The sequence below is a fragment of the Mixophyes fleayi genome, chromosome 9 (genome assembly GCF_038048845.1).
Source record: "Mixophyes fleayi isolate aMixFle1 chromosome 9, aMixFle1.hap1, whole genome shotgun sequence".
Lineage (NCBI taxonomy): Eukaryota > Metazoa > Chordata > Amphibia > Anura > Limnodynastidae > Mixophyes > Mixophyes fleayi.
Window position 1 is genome coordinate 109175999 of NC_134410.1, and position 16170 is coordinate 109192168.

A 16170-nucleotide genomic window follows, 5' to 3' on the forward strand; every position below is an offset into this window, starting at 1 on the left:
CTGGCTGTCAAAAGTCATATCTGTCAGCAGTATCTACGCAATGGATTCAAAGCAGTCCACATATGATCTAAATGAGCAACCAGGTTCTGTCACCAGTCCTGATGTTAGTGTTCCCAGTACGTCATCTGGCCAAGGCGATGTCAAACAACAGAGTGTTTTCAAATTAGTGCAAAAAACAAAAACCAAAAAAAAATTTACTGTATTGAAGCGAAAACGATGTGTAACTGAGCAAAAGTTAAGTGACGATAAAAAAAAATTTGCAAGCATGCCATTCTACACACGCAGTGGCAAAGAGAGAATGAGGCCTTCACCTTTGGCTATTAGTGGCAGATCCCAAAAAGTTACCCAGCCTACAATTGGTGCACAACTACTGTTACGCGTCAAAGCTGAGCTGCAAGATACCAGTGAGGCATTACAGGAGAATATTTGCTCTGATTCACAAATGACAACAATCCCTGTGGAGAGTCCATCCAACAGTGGGATGTCTAATCGTGAGCATTCTGCTGATGTGTGCCTTAATAGCCCGAGTGTAGCCGGTGATACCCAAATTGAGGATGCCACTTTGGAATTAGAAGAGGATGAGGGGGAGATTTGTGTAGGCGACGAGGGCGCTAATGAGGATGTTGATGAGGATGAGGTTGTTTGTGTAAGTCCTGCACCAGTGGCAGCAGTTCTGGCACGTGACAAGAAAAAGGCCATTGTCATGCCTGGGCATAAAACAAAAAAATCCACTTCTTATGTGTGGAATTATTTCTACCCAAATCCAGACAACAATTGTATAGCCATTTGTAGTGTATGTGAAGCCACAGTCAGTCGAGGGAGGGACCTTAACCATCTTGGAACCTCGTCTATGTTACGCCATTTAACGAGAGTTCATGGCAAAGTGTTGGGAAAAGCTGAAAGTTCTTCCCAAAAGAATACAAGCACTCCCTCATCAGCTAAGACCCTCCGCTCACCGACATACCGACGGCCACAAAATACACCCACCACACCATCCTCATCAATATCCTCAGTAGCGCTCGGAGTTAGCCCGGCATCCCACTTAAGGCTGGATGACTCCGGCACTATTATTGATTCCTCTGAAGAAAGCGTTAGTCCTGCTGCTGCTGTTGCTGCTGCTGGGGGTGAATCGTCATCCCAGAGGCAGGTGAATAAAATGAGCAGTCCTACATTTCAGCAATTAACTGTGAAACAATCCTTTGCGAGGGGAAGCAAATATGACAGCAGTCACCCAGTCGCCAAGCGAATCACAGACGCCATGGCTGCAATGTTAGTGTTAGATCTGCGTCCAATCTCCACCATAAACGCAGCTGGTTTTTCACAGTTAATTGAGGTTTTGTGTCCGCGTTACAGAATTCCATCGCGACACCATTTCTCCCGTAAAGCTATTCCACAACTATACCAAAAAGTGTGTAAAAATGTAGAGATTGCGCTGAAAAATGCCATTCTGCCCACTGTTCACTTAACCACAGATATGTGGACAAGTGGAAGTGGCCAAACCAAAGACTATATGACTGTGACAGCCCACTGGGTTGGTCATTCACCTTCACCAGCAGGAACAGCAGCAGCATGTACACCACTACGTAACATTTGTCACAGGCAGGCCACTCTTTGTATCACCGGCTTCACTAACAGGCATACGGCTGACAATTTGTTACGCAAACTGAGAGATGTGATTGATGCATGGCTTATACCACTCGGACTCTCCCCAGGGTATGTCATTTCAGATAACGCCAACAATATAGTGCGAGCATTACAGCTGGGTGATTTCCAACATATTCCCTGTTTTGCTCACACCATCAACTTGGTGGTGCAGAGCTTCCTACGAAACAACCGTGAGGTGCAGGAGATGCTTTCGGTGGCCCGTAAAATTTCAGGCCATTTCAGGCATTCAGCCACAGCATGTAGGAGATTACAGCAGCTCCAAGAGCAGTTTAACTTGCCCTGCCACCAACTTAAGCAAGAGGTGGTAACTCGGTGGAATTCCACCCTGTACATGCTTCAGAGGATGGAGGAACAGCGCAAAGCCATCCAAGCATATTGCACAAGTCATGACATTGGGAAAGGAGGGGGGATGTATTTCACTCTTGCACAGTGGGGAATCCTTTCAGTGCTGTGCAAGGTGCTGAAACCATTTGAAGTTGTGACATGTGAGGTCAGTGCAGACTCTGCTAGTTTGAGCCAAGTCATTCCTTTAATTAGACTATTGGAAAAGCAGCTTGAGAAAATGAAGGAGGAGCTGAAAGCAAGCAATTCAGCAAAGTATGTTGGCCTTGTCGATCAAGTACTTAATTCGCTTCACAATGATCCTCGAGTTATTAAGATCTTGAACTCGGATCAGTACGTTTTGGCCACTGTGCTTGATCCAAGGTTTAAAACCTACATTGAGTCTTTACTTGTAAATGAGCGAGATGTGAACTTTTGCAAGGAGCTATTGCTCAGCAAGTTGGCCGCTGAACTGGGCCTCGGCTTGACGACGTGTCCTCCTTCACTTTCTCAAGCTGTTGCTCGTAAAAAATTAAATTTCCAAAAAAGAAGCAGGGAAGACACAGGGGGCAGACGAGAACAATTTAACATCTGGGCTGGTTTGAAGGATTTTTCAAAAAAAAGTGTCACTTTGCCCATAAGTCCATCCAATATGAGTATAAACATGCAAAGGATGGTGGAGGATTACTTTCAAGAGGTAGTTGATATGGAAATGTCAGACAGTCCCTTTCCTTACTGGGAAGAAAAGCAAGCTATTTGGAAACCCATGTACAAACTTGCTTTGCAATACCTAAGCTGCCCACCCTCCAGTGTGTACTCTGAACGAGTGTTCAGCACAGCAGGGAACTTAGTCAGTGATCGCCGTAGAAGGTTACTTCCCAAAAATGTGGAGAAAATGATGTTTATAAAAATGAACTACATCTTCCACGAGGAAGGCCTTCACCATCCAAGACATGCAAGCACTGACTGTTCTCTAATGGCGGATTCAAGCGGCGATGAATTGATAGTCTGTGATGATGACGATAACACTGATGAGGGTGAGGATGAAGCTGAAGATGATGCCGATAACATCTTTTTAAAACTTTCTATGTAAGTGTAGGGTGCAATCTACCCCCAAAGAGGAAAGGGACTTGTGGCATTTCCATATCACATACCATCTTGAAAGGCTGCTGTTAGGGCAATTTATCCTTAAGGGTAGGGTGTCATAGACAGAGTGACCCTAAACTGGCTTTGTCCATTTTTCATAATATTGTACAGTCTATAATGGCTGAATTTTTTAGTATTTTATACAAGTGGAGGGGGGCCTAGAGAGACAGAAACCAAACTGGCTTTCTCCATGTCAATTAATATTGTACAGTCTATAATGGCTGAATTTTTTAGTATTTTATACAAGTGGAGGGGGGCCTAGAGAGACAGAAACCAAACTGTCTTTCTCCATGTCAATTAATATTGTACAGTCTATAATGGCTGAATTTTTTAGTATTTTATACAAGTGGAGGGGGGCCTAGAGAGACAGAAACCAAACTGGCTTTCTCCATGTCAATTAATATTGTACAGTCTATAATGGCTGAATTTTTTAGTATTTTATACAAGTGGAGGGGGGCCTAGAGAGACAGAAACCAAACTGTCTTTCTCCATGTCAATTAATATTGTACAGTCTATAATGGCTGAATTTTTGGGTATTTTATACAAGTGGAGGGGGGCCTTGAGAGACAGAAACCAAACTGGCTTTCTCCATGTCAATTAATATTGTACAGTCTATAATGGCTGAATTTTTTGGTATTTTATACAAGTGGAGGGGGGCCTTGAGAGACAGAAACCAAACTGGCTTTTTCCATTTCTTTACATATTTAACTATAAGTGTAGGGTGTAATATACATTCAAAGACGATGGCTGCATTGCCAATATGCATAGATGGAGAGGAAGACAATCTGTTTTGTGTGTAGAATAGGCCTACCAACGAAGAATTAAACTGTTTTTTGGGATGATTTATTACCTCAACAATTAGATTACTTGTCTCTAAAACAGTTGGAGCACTAAATTGGGTTAATTTAGGCCCAAAAACATGGATTTTCCCAAAAAATAGCAAAACAAAACCAAACAAAACCAAAACCAAAACCAAAACACGCAATGGAGGTTTTGCAAAACCAAAACCAAAACCAAAACACGACGGTAATCCAGATCCAAAACCGAATCCAAAACCAAAACACGGGGGTCAGTGACCATCTCTAATTTTAAGCCAGTATAGACTATACTACATTAATTTCAAATAAAGCCTGGAAATACAAAATACATCCAGTAACTGTCCTTGATGACACTTTATACAGATAATTTAAAGATCTGGTCTGGAATTCTTATAATGAGATCAAGTAAAATGTCACACAACTAATGAAAACAGACGTGCTTAAAGGGGTTTTTTTCAGAATGAAACCGATTCAGGAAGAAATGATAGTTTAGATCGCGTGCTAAATGATGTCAGTGGCTGAACAGAAGGGATTCCCCCCCTTTAGAAATAGTAGTGGGAGGCTCACACTTGGAGAAGGAAGTACATCAGCATAAATGTAAGGGTGGGGACTGTCCCACTATGCAGGGTGGAGAGGGGTAATCCAGCATTGTAAACAATGAAACTGTTAGTATCAGTAAACCATAAAAAAAAGATTAAGTATTTAAGTGACTGCTAAACATAATATTGCAAGATGCTTTATATACAAAAATATACATTGCATTCCACTATAGCAATAAATATAAATATATATATATATATATATATATATATATATATATATATATATATATATATATATATATTATTATCATTTATTTGTTAGGCGCCACAAGGTTTCCACAGCGCCGCACATAGTACAAACAGTAGACTATACAGGGTATAACAGTACAGAACAATAAACAAAAGTACCAATACTTCAGAAACTCCAGGCAGGCAGATGCAATAGACACGGAGCAGAAGAACGGGTACGGAGACAGGAGGGAAGAGGGCCCTGCTCAAGCGAGCTTACATCCTAAGGGAGGGTTAAACAGACCAGGCACAAGAGGAGCCAGTTGAGGGAATGGGAGAGAGGGGAGAATGAGTGGAGGAGATGGGGGTTTAGTGGATGGCTGGTAGGCTTTGAGAAAGAGGTGAGTTTTGAGTGCACGTTTGAAGAAGCACAGAGTAGGAGAGAGGCGGATGGAGCGAGGAAGGTCATTCCAGTGAAGGGGGGCTGCACGGGAGATATATATATATATTATTAATAGTAAAGAACAGTATTTTAAAATTTGACACTATGCCCCATCTCCCACTATTCAACGCGTGAATTTTGGCTTTTTTAAAAGTAAAGGCGGGACTATGGTGACGCAACAGAGGGATCTCCCAGAGGACAGACTTTAAAAGTTGACAAGTATGACATACATACACCCACAAGTTTCAATGAATTTGCAGAAGTAAAGAGGCATGAAATAAGGCTGCTTATATTTCTTAGGCACACCAACCTTGCATGTCTATAAGCATATTGTAGAACACTACACACTATACAACTGTGGTCAGCGTTGAACATTGGCTATAAAGCCAAGTATGGCTGGTCTTATGTAATCTTTAAAGGGGGTGAGAGAGGGAAATATTTTAGCTTGGCATTCCCTTCAAAGAAGTTAAGAGAAAAATGTAATTCACAGTTTAACATTATGGCAGGATATGAGCAGTGGTTCTGAAACTATACAGCAGGTCAGTCACTCTGCTAAACGTATCATTTTAGAAACTCACAAAACAAAGGTAAAAGGAGGAAAAACCATTGAACTAACAGAGGAAGCAAAAGGTGAATGAGACAAAGTGCTAGAGAGAAACATCACTAAACAAATATTGATAAACTGCATACTTCATGTATTTAAAGACCTTTTCTTTTATATGTATCTATGGTCACAAGGTGCTACATTGCTGAGATACAAAAGGTAGTTTTGCTGGCACAGAATGTCTTTCCTGCCATTGGAAATAACATGCAACTATAGCAATAGTGATTGCAATTATTTTTCATCTGGGCCAGACTTTGCCGTTTCATGGGGAGGTATGGTGAAAAATCTGCATCTGGGCAAGCCATGGTGCAATGCACGGAGGGCAAACGCAATTTTGTTTTTGCATGCAGGAAAAATCCTGGCTGCTTTTGTACATAGCACTCGAATACTAGGCAGCTTTATTTTTACACTGCAATTTAGAGTTGAGCTGGGATGTGCTCCCCGCCAAACTCTAAATCCGTCAACATAGTTTAAAGTTTGCCAGCTCTACAGTGCAACATGGTTTTGTCAATGTGCAAAATTGCACATTCCAGTTCGAAGTTAGGTAAACAATGTTGTCTTAAGCTGGGTACACACTACAGAAATTTCAACCAACTTTTTATGCCGAGCGATTTTACATGCGATCGATGTTCTGATCGCTCGGTCCATGGACTGCATACACACTAGCCTTGTTTAGGACGATAAAGGGAAGAGCGGACGTCCCTTTAGCAACATTTTACAGCCATGTTGTCGTGAGCAATGATGTAATTTCGTACTCACTGTTGTGGATCGGTCGGAAGTTTATACACACTACACAGCGGAAACGAGATTGGAACGAAAATATTAAACGGTACGACCAACCAAATGAGGCGATAATCGTCCATTTGGGCAGACTTTCGACCATCGTGTCACTGCACACACTGACCCGACTTTTGAACGAGCGGTCGTATGTCGGCTGTTTGAGCCGATTATTGGACGAAAACAGTGTAGTGTGTACCCAGCTTTAGTAAGTGTACACTAAAGGGTAAATTTATCCAGCTCCGGGTTTGAAAAAGTGGAGATGTTGCCTATAGCAACCAGTCAGATTCTAGCTGTCATTTTGTAGAATGTACTAAATAAATGAAAACTAGAATCCGATTGGTTGCTATAGGCAACATCTCCACTTTTTCAAACCCGCAGCTTGATAAATATACCCCTTAGGCAGAAAAACACCACACAGCAGATTTCTGTGTGTCCATAGAACAAGGAACTCTGACCTATGGCACTGTAAATGCTTGTATACAAGTCGTTTTTTTCTCATTTACTCACATATTTGAGATGTGTGTGGAACACAAAAGATGTTAGACAGAACTATACACATTGCATTTTTATCAGTGGTCAAGCTGCAGGGCATCACATATTTGCATGTACTTTCTTACAAAGTTCCAATGCATGGTATTCCAAAATGCAAAATCATAACAAATAAGATCAAGTCCTTTACCACCCATTTCAGCCAAGGCAACAACCCTTTTGGGTGCCAAACATTTGTGACTGTCCCAGAGAAATTAGGACCACAGTCCAGTAAGCAATCATCGAGCTTGTATAGAAACCAGCTAGGACACAAACACTGGTGAACACGGCTTGGGTGGGTGTTAGAATAGAGGTAATCTCTACAGTATACATGGTGTCACACTGACACTTTCCTCAATGCTTGACATACCATAAATACTACAGCTCCAATATCTGAAGAGAGGCACTGATGGAAACAAATGTGCGCGGACATTGTGACTACAACGATGTAGCGCACAACAGCATGGGGTACAATTAAAGCTAGATGCTAGGGTTTATTTCTCCTAACACATGTATGAAACTGGCCGTACAATGAGTGGACACTTTATTACCTGCCCTGTCCATTTAATGGTCTACCTAAACCAGTGACAGCAACATATTTGCAGATATGAGCAGGACCATCTCTCCTCCTGTTTCCACCACTTCTAACTCTGCTCTCCAGCTACTTAGCCCTCCTCCTCGAGGGTCCTCCACCCCACATCCACTCTCGCTCCCTCCTCCCCCCTGGGGGTCTCCCTGTCTTCCGCGCCCTCCTTCTTGGGCCCCGTTGTTTGCGGATCCTCCCTCCCCCTTCCCCGCCCTTTCTAGCTGTGCATTGAGCGTACCGATTTGCTGTGTTTACTGTACTGTGCTGTCTCCCATTGTATTGTGATTTTGTTTGTCTCTGTACGGCGCTGCGGATGCCTTGTGGCGCCTTATAAATAAATATTAATAATAATAATAATAATAATAATATTATCCAAATGGTGAGATGCAGAGAAGCCAACGGGTTCTTGTGTGCACAGATCACAGGAAGCAACTCTGAGGGCTCGTTTGTCCTCAAAGACACACTGAACACCGCTGGAGTTTTCATGCATGACGGTGCCACAGGTGCACTAGGAAAAGGCCACCGCCCAAGAAACAGCCAGTCGACAGCAGTTTTGTGGTTGAAACCAGGCCACTGATATAAAGGGACTAACAGAGGCTGACAGTGATGCGATATGGCATGCGTGCTCCTCTCTCGCCAGCTTAAAACAAGATGGCACTGGTGCAGCGGGCTATGGAACACAAGAGGATAGGAAACAGTGTCTTGTTTGAGTGATCACAGTTTACTACACTTTCATGCCGATAGGCGAACACAGAAAGTGGCACCACAAGTCCACTGATCTGGCCTGCCAGGCGTCAGTAATGTAGGCCACTGGTGCTGTCATGCTGATGGGTGCAACATTGTGGTATGCAACTAAACCAAACCTGATCACCACTGCTGGTCAGTTACAACACGGCAGCAGTATGCCCATCTACAAATGGCTTAATTCAGCAAATTTTATAATATCCTGAGCTAAGTCTACAAACTAGATGCTTCCATTTGGTTCCTATATTGTAGTTTCAGGCTACTGGATAGTAAAAGGAGTTTGCAAAGATATACAGAAGCTACACACGAACTTATGTTTGGAGAGTTTCTGATTCCGGTTTTTTAATGTGTCATTAGCTCTCAGACTGCTACTGTATGTTGTGTTCTACCAAAAATACAACAGTGACATAATTTCCTGCCTTCTACAGCACATTCAGAGCAAGTGAAGCGGTGACATTTAATGCAGCCCTCAGGACACTTATTTAAGGGGGAAAAAAAATTACAACCTGCAGGCCAGAAATGTTTCTAGCCGCACAAAAGTAGATTTTCTTGTACTACGAAAATAAAAAAATAGAAAGGGATGAGGATATAGTACTTGGAGTAAAATAAATAAATAATAATAATAATAATAATAAAAAAATCTTCCTTAGTGGAATGCAAACAATTAATTCCATCTACTTGCCATAAGAATCCGTGGGTTTGATTTGCATAACCATGCCCCTTCAATCTGGTTGAGCCCCACCCCCTTTCCCCGATGATCGGAACTCCTCAACACAATTTAATGGGATGAAGATTGCTGTGTAGGGGAGGGGACTAACCTGGTCCCCCCTCCTGGATCCGCCAGTGGTCAAATATATCACAGTGTATAGGCAACTTGATGCACTTCAGGGGTTAAATGGTGCAGCCCTATAACCTTTCAAAGGGCCACAGATTACCCCTTAGGGGCAAATTTATCAAGCTGCGGGCTTTAAAAAGGTGGAGATGTTGCCTATAGCAACCAATCAGATTCTAATTATCATTTATTTAGCACATTCTACAAAATGACAGCTAGAATCTGGTTGCTATAGGCAACATCTCCACAGAATTCACACTAAGGGCTAGATTTACTAAGCTGCGGGTTTGAAAAAGTGGGGATGTTGCCTATAGCAACCAATCAGATTCTAGCTATCATTTTGTAGAAGGTACTAAATAAATGAAAGCTAGAATCTGATTGGTTGCTATAGGCAACATCCCCACTTTTTCAAACCCGCAGCTTAGTAAATCTAGCCCTAAGGATTCTCTTTTGTACAGATTGTAGTTTAATTGGACTTCCAAGGACCCCTTCAGAGCATCTAATAAGTACATGTGATAAAACAAATGTCTCTGCTACAGAGCCTATGTGCAGAAAACTGTACGTATAAGTCACTTGAGCCCATGTACATTATTTTCTTGTTCTGATGTTTTACAGATGAAATAACTTTTAAAATCAGGGGTCAGCTGTAGCTCACACAGGCCTGGAAACTACAGACTTCACATGCACGGACCTCAGTAGTCTCTATGACGGACATATGTGCTGGGAAAACACTGGATATAGGACACTCATTTTAAAGAGTTTCCCAGGTGTTGCGCTTTTACTCATACAATATTGTCAGCAGACGTTGGCAGGCGAGAAATAAGCCATGACACCATCTAAACTGAACACAACGATGGGAAGGAAGCTGATCAGATATCGCTCATCCTATTTTAAATATTATTTTCAGGCATTTGTTAGCAGATGAAAAGCGCATTAATAGCGGATAGGTGTGAACGAGTCCTGGAGTGGGACTAAAAATCAGTCCTGGGTTCCAAGGCTTAACAGCTTACATTTCCGTGTCAAAAAAGTTTTGGTCATTCATGAAGCATCTATCAGTGCCACAGCTTACCCAGTAATCAGATAAAAGTGGAGGGCAGTATGTGGCTTTTATTAAAAACAGATGTAGGGGGTTGATCATGAATCTTTTTTTTTTCTTTTTTTAAAGTTTGGGAACCCCCACTGATACCCTTAGGCAGAGCCTGAACCCACAGTAAATGAAAGGTCACGATCACAATGGATGATAAGGGGGGGGGGGGGGGGGGGACACACAACAAGCACAGTATACCATTCAGTGACAAGTGTGTCGGGACACATTCAAAATCTAACATTGGGGATATTTACTAAACTGCAGGTTTGAAAAAAGTGGAGATGTTGCCTATAGCAACCAATCATATTCTAGCTGTCATTTTGTAGAATGTACCAAGTAAATGACAGCTAGAATCTTATTGGTAGCTATAGGCAACATCTCCACTTTTTCAAACCAGCAGTTTAGCAAATATACCCCGTAGGCTTTAAAGCCTTGAACGCTTGCAGGGATTTATAGTAAATATAGCCATTAGAGGTAACACCTTTAAAGGACTTGTTATGTTTAGACATTATTAAAATATATGTTTCATAAATAACAGGACTACAGAAAGGGAAAGAAAACTAAATGGCATGACATCACCTGTTTACTTTTATTATTTTTAATTGCATAAATATTCCATTTTCTCACCAACTATTCAGCTGTGACACAGTACCACCCTCCAACATGTTTATCAGGGCAGATGTGTTACAGGAATTTATGAGCAATAAGTGTAATCTATTAAAAGAAGTTTAAGTAATGAAATAGGAATGATAGGTAAACTACTGTAAATTACACAAAAGCATGAGTTAACAATAATCTTCAAATATACGAATATACTCATCCTGGTGTTATTTAAACATTGATGTGAAATGTTAAAAATGTATGTGTAATCTGGCTAAGCAGGTGCGTCATGACACTAAAAATGTTGGGAACTACTGGGGAAGAAAGTTACCAAATCCCACATTAGGTGACTAGTAAACAAACATTCTAAATCCACAGAGCTGCCTCACAGTAATTACAACTGAACATTCTAAATCCACTGTCCCCCTCAGTGGAAGACTAGTGAACATTCTAAATCCACTGTCCCCCTCAGTGGAAGACTAGTGAACATTCTAAATCCACTGTGCTCTCTCAGAGGAAAGAATGAGCAGGCTAAAATCACAGCAACCTCTCTCTATATGAATGAGCACCATCAACCACTTTAACCTCCCAGTAGAACACATCTTAAAACCACTACAACAACCCAGTAGATGAATATGTATCTTTAAACCACTGCAACCTCTTTGTAGATAAGAGTACCTTACACAACCACTGTTCCGTCTCTGTAGATGACAAGCGTGCAAATCGAAGACATACTACCCTTAACCGTAAATGTCAGTCAGCAACAAAAAAAATATACTGCTATTTTTGTCCAATGAGAGTCCTAATTCCACTGTACCCCCTCACAAATGAGGATACAAAATCTCAGAAGATGACAAGTAAGAACTGCTAACTCGTTGTCTACACTTTATATCAGTGTCTTACATTGAGTCCTTTGAAACACTGTATTCAAACCACTGACCATAGATAACATCAATATGGATTTTATCATGATTGCTAGGTTTAAGAAACCCACAGAAGCATTTTTGGCTCAGTAAAGATGTGCTACAATGTATATAAAATATTTTACCAACGTGTCTCTAGCCGGAGTCCCCAGGACTGCTACATGCAGCCGTTTTTACCGGGGGATATATAGTGCAAAACAATTTACTTCACCACCATTTGAAGAACGGCAACAGTTGTGTGGGAGCAGGAGGGCCAATCACAAGCTGCTCCGATGTTTGCGATTGGTCCTCCCTCGCAAGCCAATCCCTGGTTTTTCATCCAGGGCTATAAGAATGGAGAATGCCTGGATCAAAACGGCTGCATCTAGGAGAGGGCCACTTTAGTAGAAAAAGATAAGATAATTCTGCAAGTGGTAGTGCTGCTTGAAGGTGAGAACCCAGACAATCCTAAGAGACAATGCTATTCAAGGGGGTAGGTAAAAGACAGACAACTCAGATATACAGTTGCAAAGCCAATGTGAGACGATATAATACCTAATCTGTAAAATAGACTTATGCCTATGTCCTCCCCTATATGAAAGAACTATTATTTCTAGATAAAATCCTGGGGCCCGATTCATTAAGGATCTTAACTTGAGAAACTTCTTATTTCAGTCTCCTGGACAAAACCATGTTACAATGCAAGGGGTGCAAATTAGCATTCTGTTTTGCACACTGACTGTTTTTTCATGTAGCACACAAATATCAACTTTAAATTTCAGTGTACAAATAAGCTATCAAGTATTTGTGTGCTACATGAAAAAACAGTCAGTATTTAACTTATGTGCAAAACAGAATACTAATTTGCACCCCTTGCATTGTAACATGGTTTTGTCCAGGAGACTGAAATAAGAAGCTTCTCAAGTTAAGATCCTTAATGAATCAGTCCCCTACTTTTTAAAGTGTAAATTAACTTGAAAGGAACAAGAGAACCTCTCCAGATTTGACTCTCTGAATTTACAGGGGGCCTATTGGTACGTTTCCTATTCTTTTCCTGTAGAATCCCATTTTATTTTTTTCTGTTTAGTAAATATGTACTTAGTGTTTGTTATTTTATAGTTTTATTTCATATAAATATTATGTTTAATCTCAGATTAAGTATAACATGTATTCAATTCTGTCTTTGAGCACGGATTTTGAACCCTTTGCTACAACACAATAGCAAAGTAGTGGTAGCAGTGAGTGAAAAGACTGGTGTCGTGATTTAGGGGACTTATTTAGCCATTTGGGGGTATATTTACTAAACTGCGGGTTTGAAAAAGTAGAGATGTTGCCTATAGCAACCAATCAGATTCCAGCTATCATTTATTTAGTACATTCTACAAAATGACAGCTAGAATCTGATTGGTTGCTATAGGCAACATCTCCACTTTTTCAAACCCGCAGTTTAGTAAATCTGCCCTTTGGTGTGACTGGCATATAAACTGTGCAAGTGGTATAATAACCCTTTCAGACTATCCACAACACAGCCAGCCTGGTAGTAGGAAGAAACAATCAATAAGGAGCAAGATAAGTTGCATTATACAAAATGGCTAATAGTAAAATTCTCAAGTCTGTTTTTTTAAACACATTTTGAATAGGATCTGCTGAGCAGTTTCTGGTAATCAGCAATTTTCTGGCTAAAAGAGGACAACTACTGTTAAATAGACCTAGGCTGGGTACACACTACAGATTTTTCACCTGATTATTGTGCCAATCACACAATAAATGACCGTTTGGTCTTATATTGCATTAGTGTGTACGCCGCCACAATCATGTTTTATCGTTCCAAAGCACATTGTATCGTTTGCTTGATTTTATAAACGGACTAAAAATCTCTTACGGATGGAACAATGTTGGGTAAATTCTGCAGTGTGCGTATATACAATCAGGACCAGCAGTGTAGGCAGATCTCCATTGAGTTTAGAGAGTCACAATCTTAACAGCCGATGGTTATGACAGATGAAGAGCACAGATCTGAGGGTAAATCGTGTACAGCAGTGGATCCCAAACGTTCTCAGTTTAAGGCACCCTTAAGGTCTTTAAAAAAAATTTCAAGGCAACCCTAAGTTAAAATATTTACTAAGTAGTCCCATGCCTTGCTTACCACCGCCCTGGCTGCGGCACCCCTGTGAGATCATCGTGGCCCCCCAGGGAGACGCAGCACACAGTTTGGGAACCACTGGTGTAGTGTGTACACATGAGTCGGCATGCTGATCAGGACTTTCAGTCCTTGGTAAAATCATTGACTATATCATATCAGGAGACATTTTCTGTAGCGTCTACCCAGCCTTGCTAAAGTACGGTGTGCATAGGAAAAAAAAGTGCCCCCTCACAACTACATAATTATATTAAAAAAAACAACTTAATTTCTTAATCTTCTATACATTTTTTTGTGAATTGTTAGTATCTCTCTTACATACTGTAAGTTGTATTTTAGTCTTACAAGCAGCTGACATCCCAATCCTTCCTAATTCTAAGACAGGGCCATAATATACCTCCTGGATCCTACATTTGTAGGTATAACCAACATCCTCAGCTGACACTCAACATCTTACAAGGACTTTCCCCCGAAACTTACACTATTCGGCTGCGCCGTTTACGAACTCACCAAACTTTTTCCAGTCTGTGTCGTCCAGTGAGTCCATGATCTCACAGAACCTGCACATGACCAGGGCGGGCACCTCGTACAAGAATACTTTCTCTATGCAGGAGCTGGACATGGTGACCAGGAGGCCAAGCAGAGCACAGCCAAACACAGCGAGCCAGCCCCGGCGTCTGTCATAAGGCTGCAGACTGGGTAATGAATAACTCCATACAAGTGAATCACTTCCCTTTCGAAATACTCATTGCTATATCACGCCTGCTGGGGGACGCGGATGGCGGAATGCGGCGGCCATGTTGTGTGTGGCAACAGATTAGTTACATATACAGGTCAGTGATTATGTGGCTGTGTTTCCTCCCCATTATCTATAGTTAGTTAATAGTTAAAATACAAATTCCTACAAGCATAAGGTTGAAAGTATTTTTTTGGCAGCAATGATAAAACTCTTTATTTCAGGGTTAGATTTGCTGAACAACTCCATAGTAATACCAATACTTATGTTGTGTTTTTAGGGATGTGTCATAACTCAATATTCACAAACTGCGGAGTGTTTTTCTGTGAGAACTTAGTTGTTTATTTTGCCTCGGCAGATCCAGGACTAACATCAGATCGCCAGTTATTTCTATAGCGCCACTAATTCCGCAGCGCTGTACAGAGAACTCACATCAGTCCCTGCCCTGTTGGAGCTTACAATCTAAATTCCCTAACTTACACACAGAGAAAGTGTCTAAGGTCAATTTGATAGCAGCCAATTAACCTACTAGTATGTTTTTGGAGTGTGGGAGGAAACTGGAGCACCCGGAGGAAACCCACGCAAACACGGGCAGACCGTACAAACTCGTCAGGAATCAAACTCATGACCCCAGTGAAGTGAGGCAGAAGTGCTAACCACTGAGCCACTGTGCTGCTCCACTGAGCCACCGTGCTTCTCTCTTTCTCTCTCTCTCTCTATATATATATTTTATATATATATTTTTTTTTTTCCAATCTGTTCCTTCTCCTCTAAGAACTGAAATTCTGTACATGCCTTTGAGTAACCGATTGTCTTATATTCAAGCAACGTTTCAGTCAGCTTGCAGGTGGCTTTATTGGCTGAGTGGTGACTGGTACAGACTGTAGCTATCCGCTGCCTGTTATGATCTAGCCGTGACCTATCACCTCTACATATTTGCAATATTATGATATTTTTGTGCGTGTCTACTGCCATCTATGTGGCTGATGTCATAAGTTTTATTAAATTATTTATTATACTCATGATGTATGAAGGATGTGGCGCAATTGTGTCAAGAGCCTGTATTGTTTGTGAAATGCGCCAGTATTGTACCCCGACTCATTATACCAGCCCTGTGTCCTCAGTGAATATGCAAGTCCTTTGGCCTCATTGATTATACCAGTCTTGTAATCTCCACCCCCTGACATTTATTTAAATCTCTCCCCTTGCAACACAAAATCTTAGCCAAATATCATGCATTCAGGAAGGGCTGCCGTCAAAAAAGTAGCATTTCTCACCTCCGCAGTTATTGCCATCTAAGCTATCACAAGCCAACAATTGTTCTGTGAGCCACATTATTGCACATTCATACAATATTGTAGTATATTGTATATGCATTGGGTTTTTTTCCCCAGCATCTGCGATTTCTGAGAAGTGCTTGGACCACGAGTCTCATTTTGGGTTCCTTGTTTACATGGTTATGTACATAT

General features: G+C 41.3%; 1 protein-coding gene across 2 annotated transcripts in view; it reads right to left on the reverse strand.

The window, feature by feature from the left end:
* Positions 1 to 14707, reverse strand: part of IRAK1 (interleukin 1 receptor associated kinase 1) — a 58637-nt gene extending 43930 nt beyond the window's left edge. Inside the window, exon 1 of one of the 2 annotated variants that reach the window (XM_075184853.1) lies at positions 14476 to 14707. In XM_075184853.1, the coding sequence (XP_075040954.1) occupies positions 14476 to 14587 (112 nt within the window). In that variant the 5' untranslated portion in view covers positions 14588 to 14707. Of the gene's footprint in view, positions 1 to 14445 lie in introns of both variants that reach the window. The other variant, XM_075184854.1, reaches the window with a different exon arrangement.
* Between the last annotated feature and the right edge of the window lie 1463 nt (positions 14708 to 16170).